General features: G+C 37.1%; 4 protein-coding genes across 10 annotated transcripts; 1 reads left to right on the top strand and 3 right to left on the bottom strand.

Moving 5' to 3' along the window:
- Nucleotides 1-1,052: 1,052 nt before the first annotated feature.
- On the bottom strand, nucleotides 1,053-17,461 carry LOC113782916 (methyltransferase N6AMT1). Of its 7 annotated transcripts, none has more exons than XM_027328882.1 (3): nucleotides 9,594-9,764; nucleotides 7,333-7,548; nucleotides 1,053-2,053 (listed from the first exon to the last, which is right to left on the bottom strand). In XM_027328882.1, exon 3 carries the CDS (start codon nucleotides 1,981-1,983, stop codon nucleotides 1,216-1,218), a length of 768 nt encoding a protein of 255 aa, XP_027184683.1. In that variant the 5' UTR covers nucleotides 1,984-2,053; nucleotides 7,333-7,548; nucleotides 9,594-9,764; the 3' UTR covers nucleotides 1,053-1,215. The 7 variants fall into 7 exon arrangements, with proteins under 7 accessions (XP_027184683.1, XP_027184686.1, XP_027184687.1 ...); XM_027328885.1 differs by having other exon boundaries at nucleotides 1,053-2,040; XM_027328886.1 differs by having other exon boundaries at nucleotides 1,053-1,992.
- Nucleotides 11,117-13,864, bottom strand: LOC113782072 (endoglucanase 24-like). Its single transcript, XM_027327983.1, has 6 exons — nucleotides 13,636-13,864; nucleotides 13,253-13,536; nucleotides 12,664-13,101; nucleotides 12,364-12,511; nucleotides 11,755-11,921; nucleotides 11,117-11,549 (listed from the first exon to the last, which is right to left on the bottom strand). The coding sequence occupies exons 1-6, from the start codon at nucleotides 13,862-13,864 to the stop codon at nucleotides 11,217-11,219; spliced, it is 1,599 nt and encodes a 532-aa protein (XP_027183784.1). The 3' UTR covers nucleotides 11,117-11,216.
- Nucleotides 14,803-16,116, top strand: LOC113782071 (uncharacterized RNA-binding protein C17H9.04c-like). Its single transcript, XM_027327982.1, has 4 exons — nucleotides 14,803-15,300; nucleotides 15,397-15,463; nucleotides 15,778-15,878; nucleotides 15,952-16,116. The coding sequence occupies exons 1-4, from the start codon at nucleotides 14,803-14,805 to the stop codon at nucleotides 16,114-16,116; spliced, it is 831 nt and encodes a 276-aa protein (XP_027183783.1).
- A 1,222-nt stretch (nucleotides 17,462-18,683) lies between the features above and the next one.
- Nucleotides 18,684-23,185, bottom strand: LOC113782904 (leucine-rich repeat receptor-like serine/threonine-protein kinase BAM3). The gene is made up of 2 exons (XM_027328857.1): nucleotides 20,387-23,185; nucleotides 18,684-19,553 (listed from the first exon to the last, which is right to left on the bottom strand). Exons 1-2 carry the CDS (start codon nucleotides 23,013-23,015, stop codon nucleotides 19,216-19,218), a joined length of 2,967 nt encoding a protein of 988 aa, XP_027184658.1. The 5' UTR covers nucleotides 23,016-23,185; the 3' UTR covers nucleotides 18,684-19,215.
- Between the last annotated feature and the right edge of the window lie 3,773 nt (nucleotides 23,186-26,958).

The raw sequence follows: 26,958 nt of genomic DNA, 5'->3' as shown, positions 1-26,958 counted from the left end.
CAATTAACTTCATGAAGAACAGTGAAATCCTTGAGTTAGTAAGAATTTGGAATCACTTCAACAAAACAATTAACTCTTGCAAGAGAACTTTATTTGACTTCAGAAAATGTTAAGAGTCTAATATCTCAAGCTTAGAAATAATTCTCAAAGGAGAAAAGAAGACGAGTGAGGGGCTACAGCAGGTGGTTACAATTATTTCCTTTTTGTCCTTTTTCTGCTGATTTCAGACACTGAAGTTAATTCAACAGGATCACAAGGTAGCCCGTCAAAGAGAGGAGGAATTCAACAAAGACTACAAGCCAGACTTCTCATCCATTCAACATTTCTGAGCTGTAGTACATTCCAAATAAATTCAAACAACAAAAATCAACAAAGAACATTCATAGTGCTGTATGTCTCAACCATGCCCATCAATCATCAAGAACGCCAAAATACACAATAATGTTACTTGTAGTTTCTAATACCATCCAACTTCCAAATACACGAATTATACATGGAAAGAACATTATAACTATACAGAGTCCATGCCAAATATCTGATGATCTATGATCTTCTACCCTGTAATTCATCCAAGTTCCTGAAGTTAAACTGGAATTCAGGAAATCTTGGGCTTTATCTTTGTTCTATAACACATGAACTATCCAAGGGTCAAGTGAACAACCAGTAGAGAACTCCTAGTACATATTCGGAAAACAATGCTGTCATATGAAGCTATTCCGACTAGTTACACTAAATTTATCTCTTTACAAGGTCTATGAGCATGCAGAAGGCTCATCTTTCAACAGGCTTTTATGATTCTCTCAATGCACCATTGCACTCAAATTAGCACCTTAAATTATTAATATCCTAGAACCAAACCAAAAGATTTACCTCAGCCACTCAGCATCAAAAAGTGTTTAGTTACAAGTCAAGAAGCAAACCATTAACAAAGTCGTTGACTTCTGTTATTAACAAGTAGGTGTAGAAGATGAGTAGATTTTGCCACTCAATTAAACCAAAATACTTAATCAGTGACATTCAAAGCACTTAAAAAAGTAAACGGGCAGCCTCAAAATGATTAAGCATCCTGTAGCTTATATTGAAATTTCCAACAGTTTTACACTGGCCTCAAGAGGACCCTCAGCTTGATCATTTGGATATGACTTTCAAAGCAAGGAATAAAGACACCAGAATTAGATGATGTGGATAATAACTTTCCAACTTCAAGGTTTACTATTAGTTGTTTGTGCTATTTCTAATTTTCCAGAGTGATACTTGAGAAAATTGAGAAATAAATGATCCAATAGCAGTACCATGATTCAACACCTTCGCTTCGTTTGCCTCCAATTTGCTATTTGGATCTCGCCAAAATTTAATAACATGGAGACTCTCTTCTTCTGTTGATCTCTGCAACACGATACGAGCAGCATAACCTTTCTTTTTCATCTGAAGGCATATATCAGAAGGGTCATTCGCAGTGAGGGTAACCATATATAACCAACCCTTATCAGACAAAAGCCTGTCTGCAATGGGCAATATCTTATCAATAACACTCCGTCCATTTTCTCCTCCAGCCCATGCAGAAGTAATCCCATCACAACCCACTTCTTCTTCAGGTGTTGGCACATAAGGTGGGTTAACAACCATAACATCTACCAATCCCATCAATCGCCCCTCCAGACCCGCTGCAACATCGGTATTTACCAATTCAGCATGAACTCCATGTGCTTTCAATGTATCACTTGTCACATCCAAAGCATGAGGGTTAATGTCTGTTGCAATAAAGTAGGATCCACAGACATCACCCCCAAGCAAAAGTGCAAGGGAAGTAATCACATATCCACTACCACAACCGATTTCCAAGCAAAAAATTGGACGATGCTCAAGCAAGTTTGTTCGATCAGCTAGAAGTGCATCAACTAGTGCAAATGAGTCATCACAGGGATCATAGACTTCAGGATGTGAATTTACAAGACGTATTTGAGCAATTCTATAGGACATCATTCATCAATTCTGCAAAAATATATCAAATTTGTTTGGACTTCACAATAGAGTGGGTACCTTAACACAAAACCTGCGAACAAGTCAGGAATTTGGTACAGGAATAGGAGCAATAGAAAAAAGGAACGCATGATAAAAAAGAAAAAGAAAGAGAAAAAGGAATAACAGCAAATACAATAAACTTCAGTTACAGAATCACATAGAAATACAATTTATCTGACGTAACAGCTTCAAAAAAATGAATGAATAAATAAAAGAAGAAGAAGAAGAAGGGAACGACTCCAAATATAATAAAATTAAGTAACAGAATCACATAAAAATTCAATTTATCTGAAGGCAACTAAGACTTCCATTTCCATAATATTTTTTGCCACTCTAAACTTTTTGCAGTTAAGAAACAACAATTCAAGAAAAAATCATCATAATTCAAGAAAAAATCATCATACATAGATATGTATTGAAGCAATTACCTGACACCATTGTTATTACTTATTTGAAAAATTGACTATTGTAAACAACTATATTAAGCATACATATTCGTCTCTGTCTTGGGTGCTAATTCTAAAACCAAGCTATTCTTGAACAGCTCTATAATTAGGCTGAAGAAAATCAAACAAAGCTGGTTTATATAACCAGCTGAGGTGGAGGTTGGACATAGAAAGTTATTAATCTACTAAATGAAGCAGGATAACCCTAGGTTCTTCCCCTTGCCATCTTCTCCAGTTGCTCCTAGCCACTATCGCCTCTTCAATCTACCATCCAGTTACAATTGCCTATTTTGACTCGTCAGCCTCTCCTGGGGTTGCCTCTACTCTCTGTTTCACTGTTGTAATCAAGGTATTACCAATTTTTGTCCCCAGCTGAGCTGAATTTATTACTTACTTCTGCTTTTTTACTACAAGCCACTAGCAACGATTATTAAAGTTCCGACATAAGAAAAAGTTATGCATAGCAGAGATGATAATGCCACAGCAGAGATTTTAATGCCCCAGCATATTTTGTCCAAATGACATATTTGTCCTTAGTAGTCAACGGGCATAATTTAGCAAGTTACATATAGGACCCACCAGAGATTTGGTTCTATTAGTCCTCTGGACTCTGACTATGCCTCTCTCCGTCCCAGGATCCCATCCGAAAGTCCACCAAATAACAAAAGGCACATGAAAAAGCAGTTGGGGCTTAAATCCGGTGCCGTTGATTTGGGCTGAAGAGCTTGTGGAGATGTTCAAATACTTTTACAAGACTCTGCATTTTTGAACACTCAAGTTTTTTTTTTTTTTGGTTGACGAGGGTTGGGATTTAAGAAGTGGGGAGGGGCAGGGAATTTGAACTCAAGACCTCTAATCCTTAAGGCCTCAACCTTAGCCACTAGAGAAGACTCAGTCTGGATGTCAACAAAGTAAAAATCGACTTAACCTGATTTTATTTTCTGTCCTTCTATTTTGTTTCATCATTTCTGTTCGGATTCTTGAGTTATTCCCTATTAGTCAAGGTTTAGAATTATACTTAAGTCTTTATGTTTAACTTTTAAATTATCTGAGGAAAAGAGAAAGAGCAGTGACATGTTCTTGAATTCAGGCAGCCTCGGTATGCCACCAAGCAAACTTCGGCCTCTGTTACTTTTGATTGTCAGACCATGGCCTGACCATCAAAATTTTTTTTTTTTCACAGAGGCAGATAATAGGGCATAGTTTTTGAAGAAATCTTTTACTGTGAAGGTGGATTCACTTACAATACATGAACTAAAGCTGTGAATGAGATATTGTAAGAAGATGTGCCTTTTGTGCTGGTGGTGATAGCATGATGATAAATCCTCACTACCATCTTTTTTGGGTGCCAAGAGAAATTAAGGGAAAACGGCAAATGAAGTTGAGGCCTCCAATCTCTGTTCCAACTTCCAGACGCCAATCTTGTTCAGAGTCGAAGTTGAGTACAAGAGATATTAAGATTTGAGGGATGACTCAGAGGTGTTAAACATGTGTGGGTCCCATGCAAAACTTGCTAAATTCTGGTATTGACTCTCAAGGGCAAATTTGGTACTTAAACAAAATGTTCTGTGGCATTAAAATTAGAGCAGTGGCAATATCAGCTGTCATCCTGTATGCTTATGCAAAATTGTGATAATTGATAATATGCAGAACACTACATGGTCTGCTTCAGTGGTAAAGCTATTTATGCTCAGAAGTCAAATCCCATGGACATGCCAGATCTGACTAATCATCACATCAGCTAAGAGTAAAACAAAGCTGACAGCTTCTTTCACCACCAGATTCTCATATAAGATATAATTTTCATAAGAAAATGAGGGATAAGGAACAGTCTATCTTTATACTTGTGAATTTGGTTTTAGAACTTTCAAGGAAGATTGAAGTTTTGACTTTGACATTGTTCGATATTTATCTGACTCTCATACACTGCATCCTACAAGCAAACAATTTCTTAATAAATAACTATTCCTGAAGAATTTCTGCTTGACATCATCTTACAGTTTTCTTAGTGTGTCTAAATTTGATTATCTAATTTGAACTTGATTTATCACTAAATCATTTAATGTGTTTCAACAATTAGACAAAAAAAGCTTGATAAATGACATATTTAGTTTCTATGTACATTGCTGATTCTTATAAAGGTATGTTTCTTCCATATATTCTTCCCAAAAAGTAACAGGGAAGTACGTTGCATCAATGAGTTGGACCTTGAATTTTTCAAAATCGTCCCTTGAAACCAGATTGGGCAATGAACAAGAGTAGAATGGAAAAAAACTCCCTTTGGATACGATTTAGTTATTCAATTCAAGATTTATGAGGTGAGAATGGAAGAAGACAACAACACGCTTCATGTGGTAACATTTTTTCCTTTCCATTTGGCAGTTAAGGCAAGACAAATCCTCCGCTTTAGTGTAAAATATTCTGAAAGAATGTCAAATGACTTGTAGTGATTCGAAGCTTCTAATGGTTAAAAAATAAGTACTTGCGATACATTTTTAACTCGTATTACTAATTTGCTGTTTTTCTGCCAAAAGAAACGGGTGGTGATTCCAAATTTTGATAATTACTAAATTGTAACAAACTTGAGTTCTAGGCTACCATCAAACTCAAGCTTGGCAAGAAGTTTTGATGATCCCAGCTGATTGAGCTCCAATGACAGAAATCTTCCTGCAAAGCAGGACTACCTAAATGAACCTTGAACTGTAGGCAAGTCAAGCTGGAGCTTGACCCAGACATCATACAAGCTAAACTTGATAGCAGAGTTCAGCACGGCTAACATGCAGCTCAACGAGTGCCGTTATATTGCAGGAGACTTTGACTATAAAAACCGACAATTTGAGGCTTATAAGCTTTGCAAGTTACTTATTAAGGAGCTCCAACTTGATCAAAGAACTGATCAGTAGCTCAAGCACAACTATAAGTTCATGTAAGCCTAATTAACCAGCCTGAGTAGCTGAAGCAACTCAACTTGTTCACCCTAGTTTCTATTGAATGTTTCTTACATAAAAAATAACGAGAGAAAATACGGTATGCACATGTGATGCAACATAAGCTGATGATGTGACACTCAACTTTGCATGTAAGTAGGGACTGCTATTGAATTGGGCCCCATCCATGTTTAATATCTCTTAATTAAGTTATACAATTTCAACTTTAAGGGAGTTCATAAAAGGCTTATGAGTTCAAACAAACACAGCCCATTCTATATTACATTATCAAACAAGCAAAGTTGTATGCCACATCATAAGCTAATGTCACTCCTAATATGCATATACTAAATTTTTTTCCTCGTGCCAAGGTATTGGGTACTCAAGTTAGGCCACATTGACACTAAAATATGGTACAACACTACCAATCACTCGTCACCAAGTAAGTAATGTGGGTCCTCCTTATCTAGTATCTAGTACCCACCAGACAAGGAGGACCACCTTACTTATTTGATATAGAGTGATCAATACTGGAGTACCACATGGTACGACCGTGTGGCATACCTTAAGTGTTTGATACCTTTCCACCCAATGAAGATGCTAGAGGAGATGTCTTGTAGCAGTCTTTGCCTTACCTTCCAGCATGTGAACCACGTGGTATAAACAGGCCAAACTACATGGTTAGTGGAGTCAGTACGATGGAGAACGGTACATGCAAGTCCACCAATTAAATGAGTTACAGATTTGCAGTAATGTAACTCCACGAAAATGAAGGTTCACGTGATGCTAATTCTCAAATGGTAAAGAACAATTATATCTTCACATCGAAAGGTTCTAACATCTTTCGAAGATTTTCACATCGATAAAAGACCATACCGCAGAACCATACACAATCATAAGGAAATAACTATGTGATATACTCACAGAAGTAACCTCAATATTCAGGTCAATCTCCCACAACGTGCACATAGTAGTAGTGGTTTCAGGAAAAAAGCACAGCCATGAACCTGATTTTCAGCTAAATCATTGAATTGCAGAGAAAACCCAGATATGATTTAATAAGATTACACAAAAAGAAGGTTTACTACATATTCTTGTACATAAATTGGGAATGCAGAATATGGAAACAGAACAGAAACACAGTATTCGTATATTGCTCGAAAGTCTAACTAGAAACCTAATTGCATAAACTAGCAATTCAAGCCCAAAGGACTAAAGACCGACTTGAGTCAATAATGAGAAGGAGAAAAAAATCACTTGAAGTTCAGAAAATGGTCACAAGAAATGTTCGAAAGAAGTGCCATCCTTGTAGACTACACCATAAAAGAGATCTCTAATTTCAGGACATAACTTTCAATCATTTTCAATCACTTACAAGCAACTTTCAATCTAGTACCAACCAAAGGAGTCTCTGAGGCCATCCCACAATATTAGATATGGTAGTCATTCATTGAAATTCAACATCTGCACTTTACATAGCCGTGCATATCTATCTACTTATGCTCCTAAAGAGTGTTAGAATGACAGCCGCTATATCTTTCTAAACCTCATGTTAATAATCTACAGAATGAATATTTCACTAGGGCTCACAAATAATGAGCAAAATATAGCTACCTGACCCTTGGCTGCATTACTAACAACAAGTATATTGGATAACAATAACAGCATATAATCTACCTACTAGGACAATCTTTTATCAGCAGAAAGTGTAACAGTAGTACTACAAAACTCAAGGCAATACGTTGATAGTCAATATTGTGACCCTTGAGGAAGATATCAACTTGTGTAAGGAAAATGAGAAGAGATATATAGATGTGATGTCCCTTTTAATCAATAAATTTAACGTCTTTTTATTTAATCGTTTTTAAGGCAAGAATGAACGAATGACAAACTCAGAGTCGAAATACATTGGTGCAAGGAGAAGAAGTCAATTTTACCTGTAGATTGGCGAGTTTGCTCGTTCTATCGGCCTTGGGTTCCAGTCAAACGGAGAAGGAGAGGGGCTCGGCGGCTCAGCGGCGGAGGAGACTGAAAATGGGTGGAGCCAGGGAGGGAAGTGGTTGGCCGAGTTGGTCAGCAAGCAGGGCCGATGGGGTTGGAGTGGGTGACTTCATTCAGTTCGCTTAAAATAGGGTTAATTACATTTATCCTCCCTGAGGTTTGACCAAATAACGAATCAGGCCCTCAAGTTTGGCCAAACTAAAAAAGATCCGTCAGGCTCAAAATTCCATAACAAAATTATCTAGATAAATGTAATTGGATTGATTCATACATGAGCTACTATGTTGGGAAAGTTATTTAAACTTATTTTTGCTGAATCTAGATATGGTTTTGAAGAAAAGAAAAAGAGACTGCCCGTCTATGGAAGATGATGACCAACACTTTCCTTTCCTATTTTTGGTATAACAAATCAACGCTTTTTACTCTTTCTTTTTTAATTTTTTGTATAATTTTCCTTACACCCATTTTTTTTTATAGTACTTGGTCTTGTTATTCTTTTTATCTCTTTCTTCAATGTTTTTTCATGTGTTTTCACCATTTTTTTCTTTTTTTTAATCATCTTTCTGCTCCAATTTTCTGTGTCTTTGTCTTATGTTGGATAGTTTCTCACTGTTTCTCACTTTTTATTTGGCGATATGATGCATATGTAGTAAAAAAATAATTTAGAAATATGTAGAGAAAATATTCCAAAATTTTTGTGAAAACTCACAATTCAAATAAATACTTTTCTTTTTTTTTCTGGCTAAAATATTCTTTTTATTGAATTTTAAATTTTATTATTTTAAATCTTTAGAACTAGGGCTCTTTCATCATTTCACAACATCTATTAACGGAGTCAAGGATCCATTACTAACAACGGCGTAAGAGTCTTTTAATCAAACTACAAGATTTATTTCGTAATATGAACAAACCTGAGGGGAGGTTTAGTTTGGTAGGTAAATATTGTAGGGAGGTAAAGGCTATTTGATTCCAAGGCCAAGGCAAGTTACGTATAAGCTACCAAGCCATGTTATTTGGAAGGTATACATTGTAGGAGGGAGGATTTTATATACAATTATACATAGCCTATTAAATGATAATGGCTGTAGAAGGACTCAAAATCCCACCACAACAAGCCTTACAAAAATGAGCAAATCCTTATGGCTGAGTTTGGCTTCAATAAAACTTCAAGTATTTTTTTTTCCCTACAAAATAGAGGATACATACATTATAAAATTCAAGTATTTTTTTTTCCTACAAAATAGAAGCCCGGTAACTATGTATGCAAGTACACATGTTCGTCTCTCAAAATCACATAAACAGCCAAAAGACTGTTTGCCATTTGTATATGATTTGTCCGCTACTAAGTTCAAAGCCCAAATTCCATATCCAATTCTAATGCTTTTTCTCAATGAAATGAAACATCAGTGATCAGTACATGTAAAAAAATAATCATCAATGCCAAAGGAGCAATGAACCTTGGACTCATATTAAAGACTCCTTTACATAATAGCAGAACTAGGAAATGAAAGTGCATCACTATCCTTTGAGAAAAAAAAAAGAACAGAAAAAGAGAATATTTTTAGAAAGCAAATTCAGTAACCTGACAAAGATTTGGATAGTAAGCTAGTAAAATAAGAACATATGTTTAACAAACCCACCAAAAGGAAAGCTTTCGTGGTTTTTTCCCATTCCAGCATATTAAAATTACACTATGCTGTTAAGCTTTAGCTACACTGGCAACACCAGGATCGCCACAGCACTAAAGTGAGAAAAATTTGAACCCCAGATTCTGAAATATGGTCCACAGATCAATCTTCACCAAATCTTCTTAGAACATAAAAAAGCTAATCAATTTCTAAAGCTCAATAGTTAAACTAACACAACCCTGAGAGAAAAATCCCAACTTTAGCAGAGAAATACAACAGCATTACATGAAATGAATCCCCAATAATCTAAGACGTACAAAATGGTTAATCCTCTCTTAATTAACCCCTAATGCCTCAGGTGGCCAAAATCTTTTGTGGCATTACGCGAATCACAACTATTACGCGAAACAAGAAAAGGAAATTTTTTAAAAAAAAACCCAATTTACCAAAAGATTAAAAGGGCCAGTATCACAGGCAAATGACAATTATAAATTAATTAAAAAAAACTCAAAGAGAGAGAGAGAGAGAGAGAGAGAGAGATCAAATAAAAATCCAGAGGAGTATAGCACCTTTGATTTTGAGGGAAATGGGGGAGCACGGAAAATGTTTAGAGAGAGGAGAGATGAGGAGGGTGGTGGTGGACGATGATGACGTTGGTCCAACACGCGTTGTCTGAAGAAAGGTTTTAAGGTGAAAAGGAATTAAGGGAGAGGCCCAACCAACGCAGGGTTTGTCGGTGGCATTACTTCTCCACTTTACTCTCTGTTCTGTGTATCGGATAATTTTTACGCTACTATATAATTGCTTTGATTAAAATAATGGTACGAAGGCTATTTCTTTTTGACCCCTAGAAGTTTGCTAATTTCTAAAAACAGTGTACTATTTCACTGTAATAATTTATTAAGCACGTACAAATTATTGTGCTTGTGATACTTAACACGTTAAACTCCAATTCATAAGTTTTCCTCCCTCCACATCTAATTGATAGACCGTATTGTAAACCAATTCTCTTGATTTGGGTGAAATTTTGCATGATCAAGTGATCGCATAAACTAATACTACTGAATCTAGTATCTTATTTCTATTAATCAAGTGTAGGTTATAGCATTCCTGTCTAACATTTGAGTGATACAAAATGGGTTAAATAAATTTGATATTGGAGAAATTTTTTGGTTTTTGATCAATGACGATGTGCTAATTATAATTCAAATAAGATCGTGGACGTAAGATTTTTATTTATTCAATTAACAGCATCAGATCGGTCAACCATCAATAGTTGAATTTGTCACACAGTTGATCCAGACTAACATTAAATTTTGTTGTTATATTATAACACCATGGGCAGAAAATTTTGCCAATTGACATCTATAGAACAAAGTATGGCAGATGCTAGTTTTGATTATTGATGACGTAAATGAAAGGCAGTCCTTTTCACAATAATTATCTTATAGAAACTGACCAGGCTCGCCAAAGGGAGATGGATGTGTTAGATATGAATAGTTTCATTATGTGTACGTAATCATCTACAAAACAAAACGGGAAGCTGCCATTATCAAAATATGCGTAATGATTGAGATATTAGGTCGTCTTGTTTATGAATTTGCAAATTTTACTCTACGATCCTTTTCTTAATGTTTCTTCTGTCGTTTTGGCTTTTAATGGATGAAGGTTTTCGTGTTTATTGCAAATTGTTCATCATTTGGTGACACCTCATTTAGGCTGTCCTTGCACTGTCGCCAAATTGGTACATCTAAGCACCATCATCATCAGCAATCAAGTCTTTAATCTTGACAGGCAAGTCGGACCAGAGGTTTCTGATATATTATGGGCATCAGAGGACAAATTCAGTAGCAAATCTGCAAGATTCTAGGTAATATATGATTATGCACCTCTGGGGTTGGCTCGGCTGGTGCTGGGGGAAACCTCTTCAGGTCCTGGCATCGGGTGGTCGCGGTTCGACTCTTGTTACCGTCTTGTGTCTTCTGGGGGTGGGGGCACAAGCGCAGTAGGATTATTCGGCCCCGGAACATTACTCCGTTGAATCCCGGATACCCACTGTGTCCCAAAAAAAAAAAAAGAAAAGAAGGTAATATATGATTATGCAGGTATATCTGTACAGTTTATATACCCTTCAATCTCGTCTTTCACATTTACATGTTACTGCACAGTTTATTGACAAGACTGGTATTCTCCTATGTGAAAGATGGAAGTTTTGGAGAGGCGGTGAGAAGGCCAGATAGAAGACCAACAATGAAGGCATTGTTATAAGTGGTCGGTTCTGCTTGGATAGAATTGTTCCTGGAATCAATGTAGGTGTCATTGAGAAATGGTCCACCAACAAGAGCTCCAGTTGCTATGTTTGGATTTGGAGATGGTGAACGAAGCCACTTGAACCCATCCTTGCAACCTGTATTAGCATCTGCCGGAATTGAAGCTCCCCTGTGATGTACATACTTGGGGTAGTCACTGCTATATCCAACGAGGTAGCTCATCTTCATTGGATTACTTCCCAGAACATAATTTGCCTGAATTAAGTTGATTGAAAACAAGATTACAATAGGAAATGGGAAAATCTAGAATCATGATCTTGGCGTGTCATGCAACAAGACTTTGGTTCTTGAGAGACTTTAGAAGTAATTTAACTGGGACCACCCTTTCTAGAGCTACTCGATGTGGCCAATTAATGCAGCTAAATCAGTTCTTAGATACTGTGATTAAAGAAAGAAGTACCTGTGAAATTGCAAAACTTCGCAGGTCCATTGGCTCGTATTGGTCTCCATTGCAATACAGGGTTGGTGTACCGGACCAGAACATGTAATCGCTATAAAGAACCGCCAAAAATGCCGAGGCAACAGAGTATTGTAAAGCGTTCCATTCTGTCACCCATATCAGCCCACCTACATGCGTAAAAATTGATGAAGTTTCACAGCTGCTTAATCATACACCTGAGAAGGTGGCCAGTGTTTGTGATGCAAGTTTAATTTGAGCCCTAGTACATACTCATGTCATTTATATAGGTGGCATTCACCTGGATTACCCCATGATGGTTAAAATTGGTAGAGATACCAGAAATATTGTTGCTAGTTGCTACGGAACATTCATCTGCATCATGAAAATTCATCCTAAAGTGTAAAAAACTGCCCTTTAAAGATATCTTTTTGCTGGCTTTCTAACAATTCATTCATTCTCTTCTTGCTTGGCTACAAAGTTAAACAAAGAAGCCTTCACTCAATGATCATTACAACCAGATAGGTTTCGAACGACTTATTGTATCGCTTTTCATAAGATTTAGGCGCAGATTAAGGATTAAAGTTGCTCAATTAGTAGACAGAGTATCACCTTCTGTTCTATTAGGTGTTGCCAATGAGGAATAGGGGAGAAGGCTACACAGAAGAGCATCAGCAGTTCTCCTGTACTTCTGAAGGCCGAGATTTTCAGCATCAGAGGTATCGGCTGAACCAAAGAAGCTTACCCTGGATAGAAGAACCTGAATTGCACTAAAATCTAGTCAAATCATTTCCAACCCACGAGGTCATGGTTATCTTATAGATAACCAAGACAAAGCTACAGATTAACTATTAATATTGCACCACGACTATAGACTGTAGCTTAATTATTTCACTTTTAAACTTTCTATACCTGAACTCCAGCCAACTTGTTATCCCAGGAAAACCATGTCGGATTTCCCCAATTAGCAAAAGAGTTTCCATTTGCACCAGTAGTATATTTAAGGTATGACTGGTCTCCAGTAGCATGATAAAGCCAAGCAGCCGCCCACAGGAGTTCATCACCATATCCTGATGAATTGTAATACTTTTGTACTTGGGGGATGCTGATACTGTAAGAACCTCGGTAAGTATCTGCGAAACTGAACAATTGCTGAGCATGCTTCAGCAACATTTGTGAGTAGGTCTTGTTGATAGACTTGAACACTAACGAGGCAGATGCCATAGCCGCTGCGGTTTCTGCTGCAACCTCAGTTCCTGGATATGAAATGTTCACTTGTATGAGTGGCCGTGCTTCTGTAATGGCTTCTGGCCTCTCCCAGCAGTTGTGATCCACCTCAGGATCACCAACCTTTTATTGTCATTTACAGCATTCAGAGTTAACATTCCATTCATGCTTGACATAATGGAAACTAAAGGCAGAACAAGACTTATCAGGGATTACAACAATAATATTTTCATCAGCAGAGTGACAAGCCAACTTCAGAACTGAATTAACAAACCTGGATGAATAGCACATTGTCAGAAGGATGCGCATTTATGAGATAATCAGTTATCCACTTCAGGGAATCTTGAGCATTTTTCAACTGTTTCATTTCTTGCATATGTTGTCCATATTCCAAAATGGCCCACGACAACATTGTTGCAGTAAATGCCATCGGAAATCCAAATTTCATGTCATCCCCAGCATCATACATCCCTTTTGATAAATCAAGATTTTCTTCTCGTCCATCTTGCAAACCTGAATCTCCCCTCCAGGCTATCTTATTATCCACCAATTTACCAGCTGCATTAAAAATTTAAACATAAATAAAACAATAACAAGCGAATACAAAAATACATGCACGAGTGATGGGCAAAGCAAAATCAACTTAGCTCATAGTACATTTTTGAACCTCAAAGAATTGCATAGCAACCCCGAGAGCATTAGCATATTTTTCATCAACTACTCTTGGTGGTCTAGCAGGACGGTGTTGAGAACGCCTCGATCTGTGAACATCATACCATAGCGTAAATGCACAGGCGAGCAAGACAAGGGCTGCAAAAAAAATCACGAGCAGCATCCAGCTCCATCCTTTGGACTTCGTTGGTGAATCTGGTGATTTTGCTTCCATTCATTCAATCTCAACTACCTGCAACTTTCCTTTGCGTGTCACATATATATATATATATATATCCTGGAGGGGAAGTTCATATCAAAGCAACCATGATTATGATCAGAAGTTTGAATTAATCAATCTTGGACTGAGTAAAAAAATGGTTGATTTCATGAGTCTCTTCTAAGATATATGTGCCACAAGGATTGATCAGATTAAATATGAATTCCGTGCCGGTGGTTGATCCCTTTTTTGCACTAGGACAAAAGCGGACTGCTCTAGGGAGGAATACAGTACTTATCCAGATTGTCTCTATGCATAAGGTGATAAAGGGCATCCCAATCTATTGATACCATCCTTAAAAAATAATCATAATAAAAATGAAAACAGATACCCTCATAACTCATACATAAGTTGCTAGTAATGGTACTATGTCAATGATTATTAGCTCAGTTCAGCTGCACTCTTGGTGAGTTGCTTTCATAGCTATAGCTCTCAAAGCAGTCCTTCTCACGGCGAGAATATTTATGAGCATGATAAGATGGATTGGCTACGCTCAAAAGTTTCTCAAAAAACAATCTGCTTTAATCAGAATATTTTTGCGTTCATAAGATGTAACCTTTAGACATGCATCATCCATAAAGAAAATAGAATACTTCTCTTGAAGCTAAGTTATTAAAGCCTGGAGCATTTGATTAATTTGGTCAACCAACACAAACAACTTGCATTGTTGGATGCTGGAAATCAACCCATCCACTTAAAATAAAAATTGTAATTCCACGTAGGTAGGATTTGTCTGCCATTTTGATCCCATCTCCCAATTGATGAGTGCTACTACCAAAATTAACCATCACTGGGTCGCATAATTTTTTTCATCACTGGGTCGCATAATTTTTTTTGTCTTTAGCAACAAACACTAGTTCAGTTAGGTTGTGAATTTTTAAAGTTTTTGGATGATGATTTTGTATGCAATCGCGGTTGGCTTGCGTTTCTTGAAATATTTCCACTTCGTGGCTGCATTCTGGGTGCGTGTGTATGACAATGGATCGATAGGTTGCACTAACAACAATTATGCACCAAGAGAAAAGTGCAAAAAAAGCGGGCAACCAAAGGAGATAGCAGCAATGCCAGCTATGGCAATCCCTGGAGCTTCTGTCCCAACTTATCCAATTTATTTTGCCAGGGCACAAGGAGGACTCGATCAAAGGATAAACAACGGATTGTTGGGGAATGGATCTCTCCAGCAGTCACTGCCTTTGAGCTCTAACTGGCCTTTTGCTGGGACTGATAAATTTGGTCTTCAACCAGCTGCTACTTGGCCGGTGAATGGGATGAATACTTCTGGTGTTCTGCATGCTAGCCAAGCTAATCAACTAGTTTCTGCTCCAAAAAGCTGGCGCAGTGGTGACTGGATCTGCAGCTGTGGCTTTCACAACTATTCTTCTCGTGCACAGGTCTGACAAATCAGAAAATGTTTTAATATTTAAACTTGTTCTTCCAGATGAAGTGACATAGATCACACATCTGAATTTTGTGAAGTTGTCCTGTAGTGCAAAAAATGCAACACTCCAATGCCAGAAGCTGCACCTTCTTCTTTTGTCAGTACAGCAATTACAGGTTCGTGGATTTGTCTTTTTTTATGTACTAAGTCTCTTAAACATTCACATACGGACGTGAATGTTTATTTCTTTGTTTTCTTTAATTGTGGCCTTCTTTTCCACCATTTCCATAACAGGTCCTCCTTTTATTTTTTTGGGGAGGGAAGGGGGGGCAGTGGTTGGGGGGAGCTGTATTGTTTGCTTATCATTTTGGGAGGCTCCAATGGAATGAAAGTTTGCAACGTTTATGTTCCTTAATCAGATAGTTTGAGTCTGTAATTGATCTTTGAGTTTGAGTCTGTAATTGATCTTTGCTATGCTATTTCATGGAAGCTCATGGAACAAAAAGACTAGCTTCTGAAGAACTTGTTCACGAATGGGATAGCAAGAGACTGAACGCTGGACACCAATTTCTTTATGGGGTTTCAGATTGTGTATTTGATTCTAAATTGTAGCTTTGACCTTCTTTTATTTCTATAAATCTGATTTGCTGTTTATGGGTTGCAGCCTACATATTCAGGACCTGAATCTGTTGTCGGTCCTAGTGGCAGTCAACCATCTCTCATTTACTCGACCTTTCCAAGTGCAAGTTCAGCTTTGGGTCCAAATTTGCAATTTAATCTGCATGTACCACATGTACCAGCAGCTCCTACTCTTCTTGGCAAAGGGTAATGATCGCTTCTTTGGTGCTTTGTTCATATTATGTGGAAGTTGGCAAAGGAATTTTTTTTTTTCCTGGATGTGTTATATTCATCTGGGATGTGGTTATATATGCTTAACTTTCTCTTGTTCCTCACTATTATGTCATTACCTTTCATTGTTCTGTCCTGCCTTTCTTTGAACAGTCAAAGATTCCAAAATGAAAGCAAGTATTGGTCAAGCTACCTTCTGTGCTCGTCTGTCTTCTGACTTGGAGAATCAGATTTAAATATGTAAAACAGACCCAGTTGTGGCTTTTCTCTATGAATCAAACATTTTTTTCTGAGCAACAAACAGATTCTTGTATGGAGCATTAAGCATATTGTATCTTGGCTCTTAATCTTTTCTTTGGTGTTTGACCCCCAAAGGACTAAAGACCGACTTGAGTCAATAATGAGGAGGAGAAAAAAATCACTTGGAAGTTCAGAAAATGGTCACAAGAAATGTTCGAAAGAAGTGCCTTCCTTGTAGACTACACCATAACAGAGATCTCTAACTTCAGGACATAACTTTCAATCATTTACAAGCAACTTTCAATCTAGTACCAAGTACCAAACCAAAGGAGTCTCTGAGGCCATCCCACAATATTAGATATGCTAGTCACTCATTGAAATTCAACATCAGCACTTTACATAGCCCTGCATATCTATCTGCTTATGCTCCTAAAGAGTGTTAGAATGACAGCCACTTTATCAGCAGAAAGTGTAACACTAGTACTACAAAACTCAAGGCAATACGTTGATAGTCAATATTGTGACCCTTGAGGAAGATATCAACTTGTGTAAGGAAAATGAGAAGAGATGTATAGATGTGATGTCCCTTTTAATCAATAAATTTAACTTCTTTTTATTTAATCGTTTTTAAGGCAAGAATGAACGAATGACAAACTCAGAGTCGAAATACATTGGTGCAAGGAGAAGAAGTCAATTTTACCTGTAGATTGGCGAGTTCGCTCGTTCTATCGGCCTTGGGTTCCAGTCAAACGGAGAAGGAGAGGGGCTCGGCGGCTCAGCGGCGGAGGAGACTGAAAATGGGTGGAGCCAGGGAAGGGAAGTGGTTGGCCGAGTTGGTCAGCAAGCAGCGGCGATGGGGTTGGAGTGGGTGCCTTCGTTCAGTTCGCTTAAAATAGGGTTAATTACATTTATCCTCCCTGAGGTTTGATCAAATAACGAATCAGGCCCTCAAGTTTGGCCAAACTAAAAAAGATCCGTCAGGCTCAAAATTCCATAACAAAATTATCTAGATAAATGTAATTGGATTGATTCATACATGAGCTCCTATGTTGGGAAAGTTATTTAAACATATTTTTGCTGAATCTAGATATGGTTTTGAAGAAAAGAAAAAGAGACTACCCGTCTATGGAAGATGATGACCAACTCTTTCCTTTCCTATTTTTGATATAACAGAGTAACGCTTTTTACTCTTTCTTTTTTCTTTGTATCATTTTCCTTGCACCCTTTTTTTTTATAGTACTTGGTCTTGTTATTCTTTTATCTCTTTCTTCAATGTTTTTTCATGTGTTTCACCATTTTTTTTCTCATCTTTCTGCTCCAATTTTCTATATCTTTGTCTTATGTTGGACTAGTTTCTCGCTGTTTCTCACTTTTTTATTTGTCAATATAATGCATGTGAAGTGAAAAAATAATTTTGAAATATGTAGAGAAAATATTCCAAATTTTTTGTGAAAACTCACAATCCAAATAAAGACTTTTCTTTCTTTTTGGCTAAAATATTCTCTTTATTGAATTTTAAATTTTATTTTTTCAAATCTTTAGAACTAGGGCTTTTTCGTCATTTCACAACATCTATTAACGGAGTCAAGGATCCATTACTAACAACGGCGCAAGAGCTTTTTTAATCAAACTACAAGATTTATTTCGTAATATGAACAAACCTTAGGGGAGGTTTAATTTGGTAGGTAAATATTGTAGGGAGGTAAAGGCTATTTGGTTCCAAGGCCAAGGCAAGTTACGTATGACCTATCAAGCCATGTTATTTAATTTGGAAGGTAAACATTGTAGGAGGGAGGATTTTATATACAATTATACATAGCCTATTAAATGATAATGGCTGGAGAAGGACTCAAAATCCCACCACAACAAGCCTTAACAAAAATGAGCAAATCCTTATGGCTGAGTTTGGCCCCAATAAAACTTCAAGTATTTTTTTTCCCTACAAAATAGAGGATACATACATTATAAAATTCAAGTATTTTTTTTCCTACAAAATTTAAATATTAGTATAGGATAGAATAACCCATCTTTAAAATACAAAGAGCAGGTGAGGCCCCAATTTTCAAATCTTTGTGGGTTTTTGATGCAATAATTATTAAACCAACCTTTTGTTGTGGGATGAAAATTTAGGTGTAGGTTAAACCCAACAACATTTTTGGTTCAGGTTTAGGTTTAGCTATTGTCATCACGGTTAAGAGTTAGGGCAACTAATTTAGTGGAAATTTGAATTAGGTCATAGGTAATTCAAAGTCTTGTAAATTCACATGTAGTTATATCTAATTATCTAAGAAGGGCATTCAAGTGAAATAGTTTCCAAGAAAAGTGCTTATAAAGTTATGGTGCATAATACAAGCTGCACAAGGGGCAGATTTAGTGCAGCATTTTATGGGAAGGATGCAAAGATTTAGTACAGATGCTCTATTTCTAAGGTTTTTTCTGACTGCTGCTATTGAACAAGCTAAGTGCGTCCAAAGTGGTGGTGGTTTATAGAAAAAGTACAACAATGGACAAATTTCAGAAACTAAGAAAACTTGACCTCTCACTCTCACATCATTTTTCTCTTCTGACCATAAAAATCATAACTCAATGATGTAGTCTGAATTTCAGTCTTGCCATCAGCTTCACTTTCACTGTTTACATCTCTACAAATAACCAATATTACCCCTTCAAATCTGCAACCAGCAGAGCAGATCTTGCTTCAATTCACGATTTCACATGCTACAACTAACTCCATTGATCGGCCTAGGAACAAGATTGCATGAGAAAAATTACAGCATTTTAATGCTTGCTTGCTACTATTATTGTGAATTTAAGATGATCCCACTTTGCTTAAACAAAATCATTGCATGTGAAATGTGTTAGGTTGTTTAGCCTGAGCAAGCATTTGGACTAGTTCTCGCATGGTCGGCCGCTCAATGCTATGTTCTTGAACACACAGCATTGCAACAAAGAAGACCTGCATTGCTTCATTAAGGGGAACATTTTTAAGCCTTTCATCTAGGATCTTCACCACCCCTTCTTTGCTCCAATTTGTCTGAATATTTGCCCACTGAACGATATCTAAACCTTCTTCGCCAAAGTTGCCAACGGGCCTTCTACCTGTTATAAGCTCCAAAAGTACCACTCCAAAGCTATAAACATCACTCTTTTCATCAACTTTCAAGGTGTAAGCATACTCTGTTAGGTGAAAGGAACAAATAAAGGCCAACCAGTTAGTAGTAATATACGCAAAAATCAGGAAGTATAATTCGCAGAAAGTTAAAAAATTTCAATAGCGAAAGGAAATTCAACATGCAAATGTATAAAGGGTAGCACCAGTCTTTTACAATATGCCTGAGTCACTATTCTCTTACACTGAAAAGCATGGAATTTCAACCATCAGTGGATGAAAGTGACGGCATGTGTTTCATAAAGGGAAAGGTGATTGTCTGTATTTCTTTTTATCTTTCTCTTTATGGGTCTTGGAGAAAGTGAAAGCTTAGATCCCAATTAGGATTCCGAAGTTGGGATTCCGAAGGAGGAATACTTTGGATTCTTGTACATTTTCATGGTTGTTCAGTTTAAAGTAGAAAACTTGCTTCTTTGTCTTCGGTACCTGAATGAATTCACATTAGAGGTTTTCAAGAATCAGGAGCAGGATAAAAGCTATGGAAGAATTTTCCTTTAAGTCAGTGGTAATCTTGCTTTTCTTGGAATCCACTCCTGTGCACACTACTGTGGTAATCTTGCTTTTCTTGGAATCCACTCCTATGCACACTACTGTGGTCCAAAGGTAAGTATATATCGTCCATGGATAATATACTATGGAATTATGAGTAAAAGAGGGAATATCAAATAAGGTGTTATAGCTTTCGGTTCAGAGGAGAACTAGATTTTTAGAAAAAAGACTAGATCTTGATGATATTATGAAATAAAAAGACTAAAAGAACAAGGATCTGAAGTTTCTGTGAGTGATGCTTAAATGCTGAAATTTAGATTGATGACATTTGATAATGAATTAAAGAAAATACCTGGAGCAATGTAGCCGTAGGAGCCTGCAATTGCAGACATGGACTCTGATGTTCCATTATCTTGCAAGAACTTTGCTAGACCAAAATCTGCTACATGAGCCTCAAAATTAGAATTAAGCAGGATGTTGTTGGACTTCACATCACGGTGAATAATTAGAGGGGAACAATCATGGTGTAGGTAACAAAGGCCTTTCGCAGCTTCCATAGCTATTTTTAGCCTCGTATCCCACTGCAGATATATTCCAGTCTTTCCATGAAGAACTTCACCTAAGCTTCCATTTGGCATATATTCATAGACAAGCAAGTTTGTCTCTTTATTCGAACAAAATGCCAGCAACCGGACGATGTAACGATGTCTGATCCTCCCCAGTGTTTGAATTTCTGCCGATAGGCCATGATCATGAGACCCTTTGCTTATTCCCAACCTTTTCACTGCTACTTCCTCTCCATTTGGCATTGTACCTTTATACACTATCCCTGCTCCACCTCTGCCAATGATATTGTGCTCTTTCAAGCACTCTAATATGTCCTCGCTTCCAAATTCTAGCTTTTGAAATGCTGTCAGCTTCCAGGACTTTGAGTGTTTTCTTGCATTTCTGGTCTTAATTATTGCCAGAACAGCAAAAATTAGCGAACAAACTAGGAGTCCCAATGCGAATATGAGCTTGTACTTGGCTGGGACCTTTGATTTGCCATCACCTTGGTAGTTGTGCGCTAACTCTGCAGCGGTAGAATAGTTGCAAGGATTCGAGTAGGATCCACAAAGATCAGGATTGTCAACATAAGCGGTGGAGTTGAAAACTGAATATTGTCCAGTTTCAGGTATTGAACCACTAAAGTTATTGTGGGAAAAGTCAGCAGAAGTCAGGCTTTTGATGGAACCAATTTCCTTCGGAAGTTTCTGGCTCAAATGGTTCCAGGAGATGTTGAAGTAATTCAAGATATGAATTTGAGCAATTTGAACAGGAATCGGACCTGAAAGTTGATTTTGGCTCAGGTCTAAGTAAGTGAGAGAGAGACATTTACCAATTTCTGGTGGAATGTTGCCAGAGAAGTTGTTTTTACTCATGTCTAACCTCAACATGTTACCAAGACTCCCAATTTCGGACGGTATATTGCCTGAGAAATGGTTACCGTTTAGAAGAAGAATCTTCAGACCAGAGAATTTTCCAATGGATGTGGGAAGAGGGCCAGATAACCGATTGTTGGATAGGTTGAGGCCCTCAAGTTTTGTAGACACCTGGGTATTCGTTTCTTCAAGTTGTCCAGCAAGTAGATTGTTCTGCAGTTCCATTAGTGATAGATCAGGCAAGTAAAGAAATCCACGTGGGATTGACCCACTCAAAAAATTTTGCCCCAGCCTGACTCTAGAAAGTGATTTGCAACGGCCAAGATCATCAGGTAAAGGACCAAGAAGAAAATTGTTGAGCAAAATTAAGATTCTCAACCTCCTACCAGAGCACAGAGTACTTGGTACCAATCCTGTGAGCTTGTTAGTTGAAAAGTCAAGTTCAATTAGCTTACCACTCTGTCCCAGCTTTTGAGGAATAGATCCTGTGAAGTTATTTTGCCAAAGTTTCAACACTTCCAACTGAGGCAACTCTTCAACGAACTGAGGTATTTCACCATGAAGTCTGTTCATGAATAAGTTCAAGAGGGTGAGCTCTTGTAGTGGGGAAAGCTCAGCTGGAATCTCTCCTGTGAGAACATTATTTGAAAGATCAAGAGATTTCAAGCTAGCTAAATTCCCAAGCTGATGAGGAATTGAACCACTAAGCTGATTGGTTTGCAAGAAAAGAGTGTCCAACATTTTCAGATGGCCTAATTCTGCTGGAATTGGACCCACCAAGCCACAATTTGCAAGATCCAAATGGACTAAGTTGATCAGCTTGCCAAGCTCTGACGGAATTCCCCCATCAAACGTATTGAAATATCCCAAGTAGAGCCACTGTAGACTGGTAAGATTACCAAATTCACCAGGAATAAAACCACTCAAATCATTCCCTGCCAGGGATAGAAAATTGAGCTGGTTTAGGCCTCCATAGCTAGCTGGTATTTGCCCTGAAAAGTAATTTCCACCCAAGTTCAAGTACTGCAGCTTCTGAAGTTGAGAAATACCAAATGGAAGTGGACCTGAGAAGTTGTTGTTATACCCATCCAGAACTTCAAGTTCCTGCAAGTGGGAAAATTCCCAGCTCAAATTTCCACTAAAAACATTGTTGGAAAGATTGAGAATTCGCAGATTTTCAAATTTGTGAATTTCGGGCAAGAAAACTCCAAAGAAGCTGTTGCCAGCAACTGAAATGTTTATGAGGGATCGAAGTTCAGTTATTGCAGGTGAGAGAGAGCCTGAGAGGTTTAAATTGGATATGTCTAATGAAACTACTAATCTATTTTCATCACATGTGATGCCATTCCACATACAGAGGAACATGTAGTTTGACATATTCCAACTATCCAGAGAAGGGCTTGAAGTCTGGAACTTTTGTTTGACAGAAACAAGAACTGACGCCTGCCTTCTGAGAAACAAATTATGTGATGCATGACTCAACGTAGCAGTAGTAGTAAGGAAGGCTAGGAGAAGAGAAGGGAAGATGGCTAGTCTGATCACAAGATTGAGAGTTGCCATTCGTAGCTGATATGTGGGAAAAATCGAGTTTTAGCTACTTAGCTGATTCCAACCTTTTCAAGAACAGCATATGAATAAACCATTGGTTTCAAAAGATTTTTATGATGAACGAGTGAAACAAATAGAGAGAGGGGAGGTTCAAATATGGAGCATGGAGTATGGAGTGGAGGTCCTTGGATGCTATTTGGATTTAACTTTGAGCGATTCACTGGAATTTCTTTCCCTGTATATTGTGGATTCATCATCTTTAACTTTATCAAGAAAAGCAAAAGCAAAGTTCAAGAATAAAGATGCATCTTCCTGTTAGGCAGTCGGCCGTTTGATTTGATCAATTAAAGATGCAGTATTTTGTGACTGTGAATGCCTTTTTCTTTGTCATTTTTTGTTACATGTAGCCTAATACCCGTATAATATATGATCCTTTTGCTTTGCCTTGAAACATTGGTGAAGATGCAAAACACAGTCAATCTGTCATTTTAAACTTGTTAGGAATAAAATCTACTTAGGGCTCGCAAAATTCTGTATAAAATTCTTTTGTTTTATACATTGTTTTCTTCTTTCTATGTGAGAGTACCTTGGATATGGGACCCTAGTGCTCCTTTGTTACATAGGCATGGAAAGCAAACCTGGCAATTTAGGGAGCCCGCCTCTCAAACTTTAGACCACTCCCAAGAAAAGCAAAAGCTTTGCTCTCATTTTAAAGTTTGCATGAATCAATGCTTTAAAAAGTTTCACCCCTCTCTCCCTCTCTTCCCTTTACTGCCTCTTTCTCAATCAAGCACTCAAAACCAAAGAGGGAAAGGAAAATGACAGTTAACCTGTATTTTATTTGGTCAATGACTTTAAACGGCTGAGGGAAAGTCAAAAAAGAATCAGCCTTATGGGGCTCATATGCTGTTTTATGAACTTAACTGTGTTGTGTTTTGATTCGAATCTCTCTTTTTGGTTTCAGAATGATTAATCCATAGTCTTATCATCTTAATAGCTCCATCACGTGAAAAAAAAAATACCAAATTAAGTGAGCTTTTCTAATAAAACCGACAGTAGTCCGAGTCTATCCCTCCACCATAACAGGTAGTTTTTGTCAGAAAAGTTCAAATGAACCAACAAATAGATTCTAACTTTGAACAAAAATCAGTCGAAACCCTTCAATTCTATGAGCCAAATAATCCATAATGTTTATAAGTGATTGCTAGGCAAGTAGGCACAATGTGGGTTTTTTTTTTTTTGGGGGGGGGGGGGGGGTTAGAGTAGAGGGCTTCTTCCACCCATGATCATGATCATGATCATCTCATGTGTGATGATTCAAGCTGAGTTTGACCCTCCATTAAATCAAAAAATATGTGTTCTTGCAATCAAAGCAAAGAAAGTGGGCAGCAGACTTTTATACAAATAATGAAGGACCAAATGTAGCAGAAAAAAAATTGAGCCAAGCAAAAGGGACCAAGAGGGAACATATTCAATATATCTCAATGCGTGCAGTAGACCAATGCACTCAATCTTGCATCCTGATAAGGATGCTTTCTCCTGCACATACAACACGCACCCCGGCCAGGCCTGTTTGTGTAGCTATGATACTAACAGCTATGCATTATGATGCATGATGACTGTTCATGGAAAGGTACGTAGTTTTATTATTATAAATGGAATCTTCTTTTTTTCGATTTGATATATATATATATGGTCATGTCATATGATCATATTCTCCACTCACAATTCACAAAGGTGTCACAAAACCCACAAGCTGCTTGGAGGGCCAAGCTCGATCATAAAATTTTGTGTATGGCCTTGTTTAGCGAGCTAATAGTGGGAAAGATTTGGATAGAGTCAGTCATTATCTGCCCAGCAAAGATTTGTTGCAGTGTCAAAACATGCCCAAGTTGCTTCCATTTGACTGGATGGTATTCAAATGGTGGAGCTTTGCAGCTTTGTGTGCCAGAAAATGTTTCTTTAGTTAAAGTATGATAAGGTACGTAGAGATCAAATGACAAAAAAAAGGAAGAAGAAGAAGAAGAAGTAAAATAAGAAGCAGCATGGCATGAGGTATGAAAACTATCTTTTTGGGCCAAGGATCCACTGAACATTTTCATGCCCCTATTTTTCAATGGAATCTTGACATTTGAACTAATTCCATCGCAGCAGCAGATCGATTTAAGTTACGATAACGCTTTAGTCCAAATTATGAGGAGTTATATATAGCTTTTAAAACTACTTGATAATTATATGAAAAAGTGTTAAAACACAGGTTAATAAACTACACTATACCCTTGAAGCTGTGTAGATTGCAAATTGATCAGGAGTGCTAATAAATTTCAACAATTTTAAAATTCTCTTTGAATTCATGCTCCCATATTATATGCTTAAATTTTTCCTTAATCTCAATTCTGCACGTAACCTTGAGGATAATGCGAGTTCCTAGAAGGATTAATATATGCATAAGCTGCAGATTTGCCAAGATTCATTCTGCTAGCCATGCAAAAGTTACTTTAAAGTGTCGCTTTTCATCTTTTGATACATAACCAATGAAATTTCACCTGTGTGCTTGTTTGCTGGGGTCTCCTCAAACCCGTTACAAATATTGGAGGGTCCAGAATCTCCATAGCTAAGTGATTGTGAAGCTTCAACAAACTTAATTCTGACATTATCTATGCAGGCATATGTGTATAATAATACGCAGGCAAAAACAAGTGAAGTCACATTAAAAAAGGAAGTGACTTTGCTGTTATCCAAATTTTTCTTCTGAAATTGACCGGTGATGCAAGATTAAGAATGCCTGCAGCCCTCTTTTACATTCATCAAAATTATTGCTGGACCTTAAAGTATATCTACGTCCTGATTTGATTAAGTTCGGTGTGATTTGTGGATTGGTTCGCACGCAAAACCGAGATGATGTTCCACTGTTCAAAACTAACCTATTCCAGCTTGGGCCTCCAAGTGCAATGTTTTGAAACTCGGACAGACAGGTAATTGAACCGGTAAAGTGGTCGGGTGAATATTGAACCTGTTCAACTCTGGTTCATTGCTTTTTTTAATTTTTAAAAATAAATATAACAAATAAGTAGAAATGTATAAAATCAACACGAAAATCTTAAATTTTGTAACATCTTTAGGAGAAGATTTATTGATCTATAATACCTTCTAATTCATCCACCAAATAAAATAAAAGGATTTTATAAAAAAAATAAAGAATCAAAAAAAATTATGAACAAATCTATCCAATATCTTAAATTAAACAAAGAAGAGTTTAACTTTCCCAATTCAAAAATAAATTTGATAGGATTTGTAAAATTAACTCCAAAAAATGTAGAAAAATCATGAATATGAAAACAAAAGATAGAACAGGAAAGGAAAAACAAGTGTGCTTCTTTATCTGCTAAGTTCAACTTCATTATTGTTTTGACCATCAATAATGTAAAAGAAAAGATAGAAAAGAAAAGAGAAAAGGAAAAAAAGAAAAGAGATGAGCGGAGCTTGTAAAGTGGCTTTTAAAAGTGAAGATTTTTAAAGGAGAAAAGGAATTGAGAGTTTCTTTAGTTTTTAGTTGGATTAATCATTTTGTTTTTAAGTTGGGCTGACTAAGGTTTTTTTTTTAATTGTGGGAAAAAATGGCCCATCAATCAACTAAGTTGTAGATATTGGGGCTTGATAGAATCCAAAAAAAAAAAAGAACTACTCATTAAAAAAGTCCAAGTCCCAAGTCAAAACTCAAAAACTGGACTTGACTAATTTAACCGATTTATTTCGGTTCACCAATTTTGATAGATTTTGACTGATTTTTTTAAAAAAATTTCTTGGGTTTCTTATAGAATCGAACCAATATCATGGCCAATTCACAATTTGATTGGTAGTCGATTTGATCCGGTTCTTAAAACACTGATCAAGTGTTCCACTTGTATACCTTAATTGGTGTCTACATGTTTTTTTAAATTCTTTTTTAATTCTC

The sequence above is a fragment of the Coffea eugenioides genome, chromosome 9 (assembly GCF_003713205.1).
Source record: "Coffea eugenioides isolate CCC68of chromosome 9, Ceug_1.0, whole genome shotgun sequence".
Lineage (NCBI taxonomy): Eukaryota > Viridiplantae > Streptophyta > Magnoliopsida > Gentianales > Rubiaceae > Coffea > Coffea eugenioides.
This window is presented reverse-complemented; position numbering and strand designations above follow the sequence as displayed.

Coding starts and splice junctions, on each gene's coding strand:
- LOC113782916 (XM_027328887.1), bottom strand. CDS start 1,983: ATGATGTCCTATAGAATTGCTCAAATACGTCTTGTAAATTCACATCCT.
- LOC113782072 (XM_027327983.1), bottom strand. CDS start 13,864: ATGGAAGCAAAATCACCAGATTCACCAACGAAGTCCAAAGGATGGAGC. Junction 12,512..12,663: donor ACAAGTTGGCTGGAGTTCAG/GTATAGAAAGTT, acceptor AGTGCAATTCAG/GTTCTTCTATCCAGGGTAAG. Junction 11,922..12,363: donor AACACCTAATAGAACAGAAG/GTGATACTCTGT, acceptor TTACGCATGTAG/GTGGGCTGATATGGGTGACA.
- LOC113782071 (XM_027327982.1), top strand. CDS start 14,803: ATGATTTTGTATGCAATCGCGGTTGGCTTGCGTTTCTTGAAATATTTC. Junction 15,301..15,396: donor ACTATTCTTCTCGTGCACAG/GTCTGACAAATC, acceptor GTTGTCCTGTAG/TGCAAAAAATGCAACACTCC. Junction 15,464..15,777: donor TGTCAGTACAGCAATTACAG/GTTCGTGGATTT, acceptor ATTTCATGGAAG/CTCATGGAACAAAAAGACTA.
- LOC113782904 (XM_027328857.1), bottom strand. CDS start 23,015: ATGGCAACTCTCAATCTTGTGATCAGACTAGCCATCTTCCCTTCTCTT. Junction 19,554..20,386: donor CTACGGCTACATTGCTCCAG/GTATTTTCTTTA, acceptor TTCACCTAACAG/AGTATGCTTACACCTTGAAA.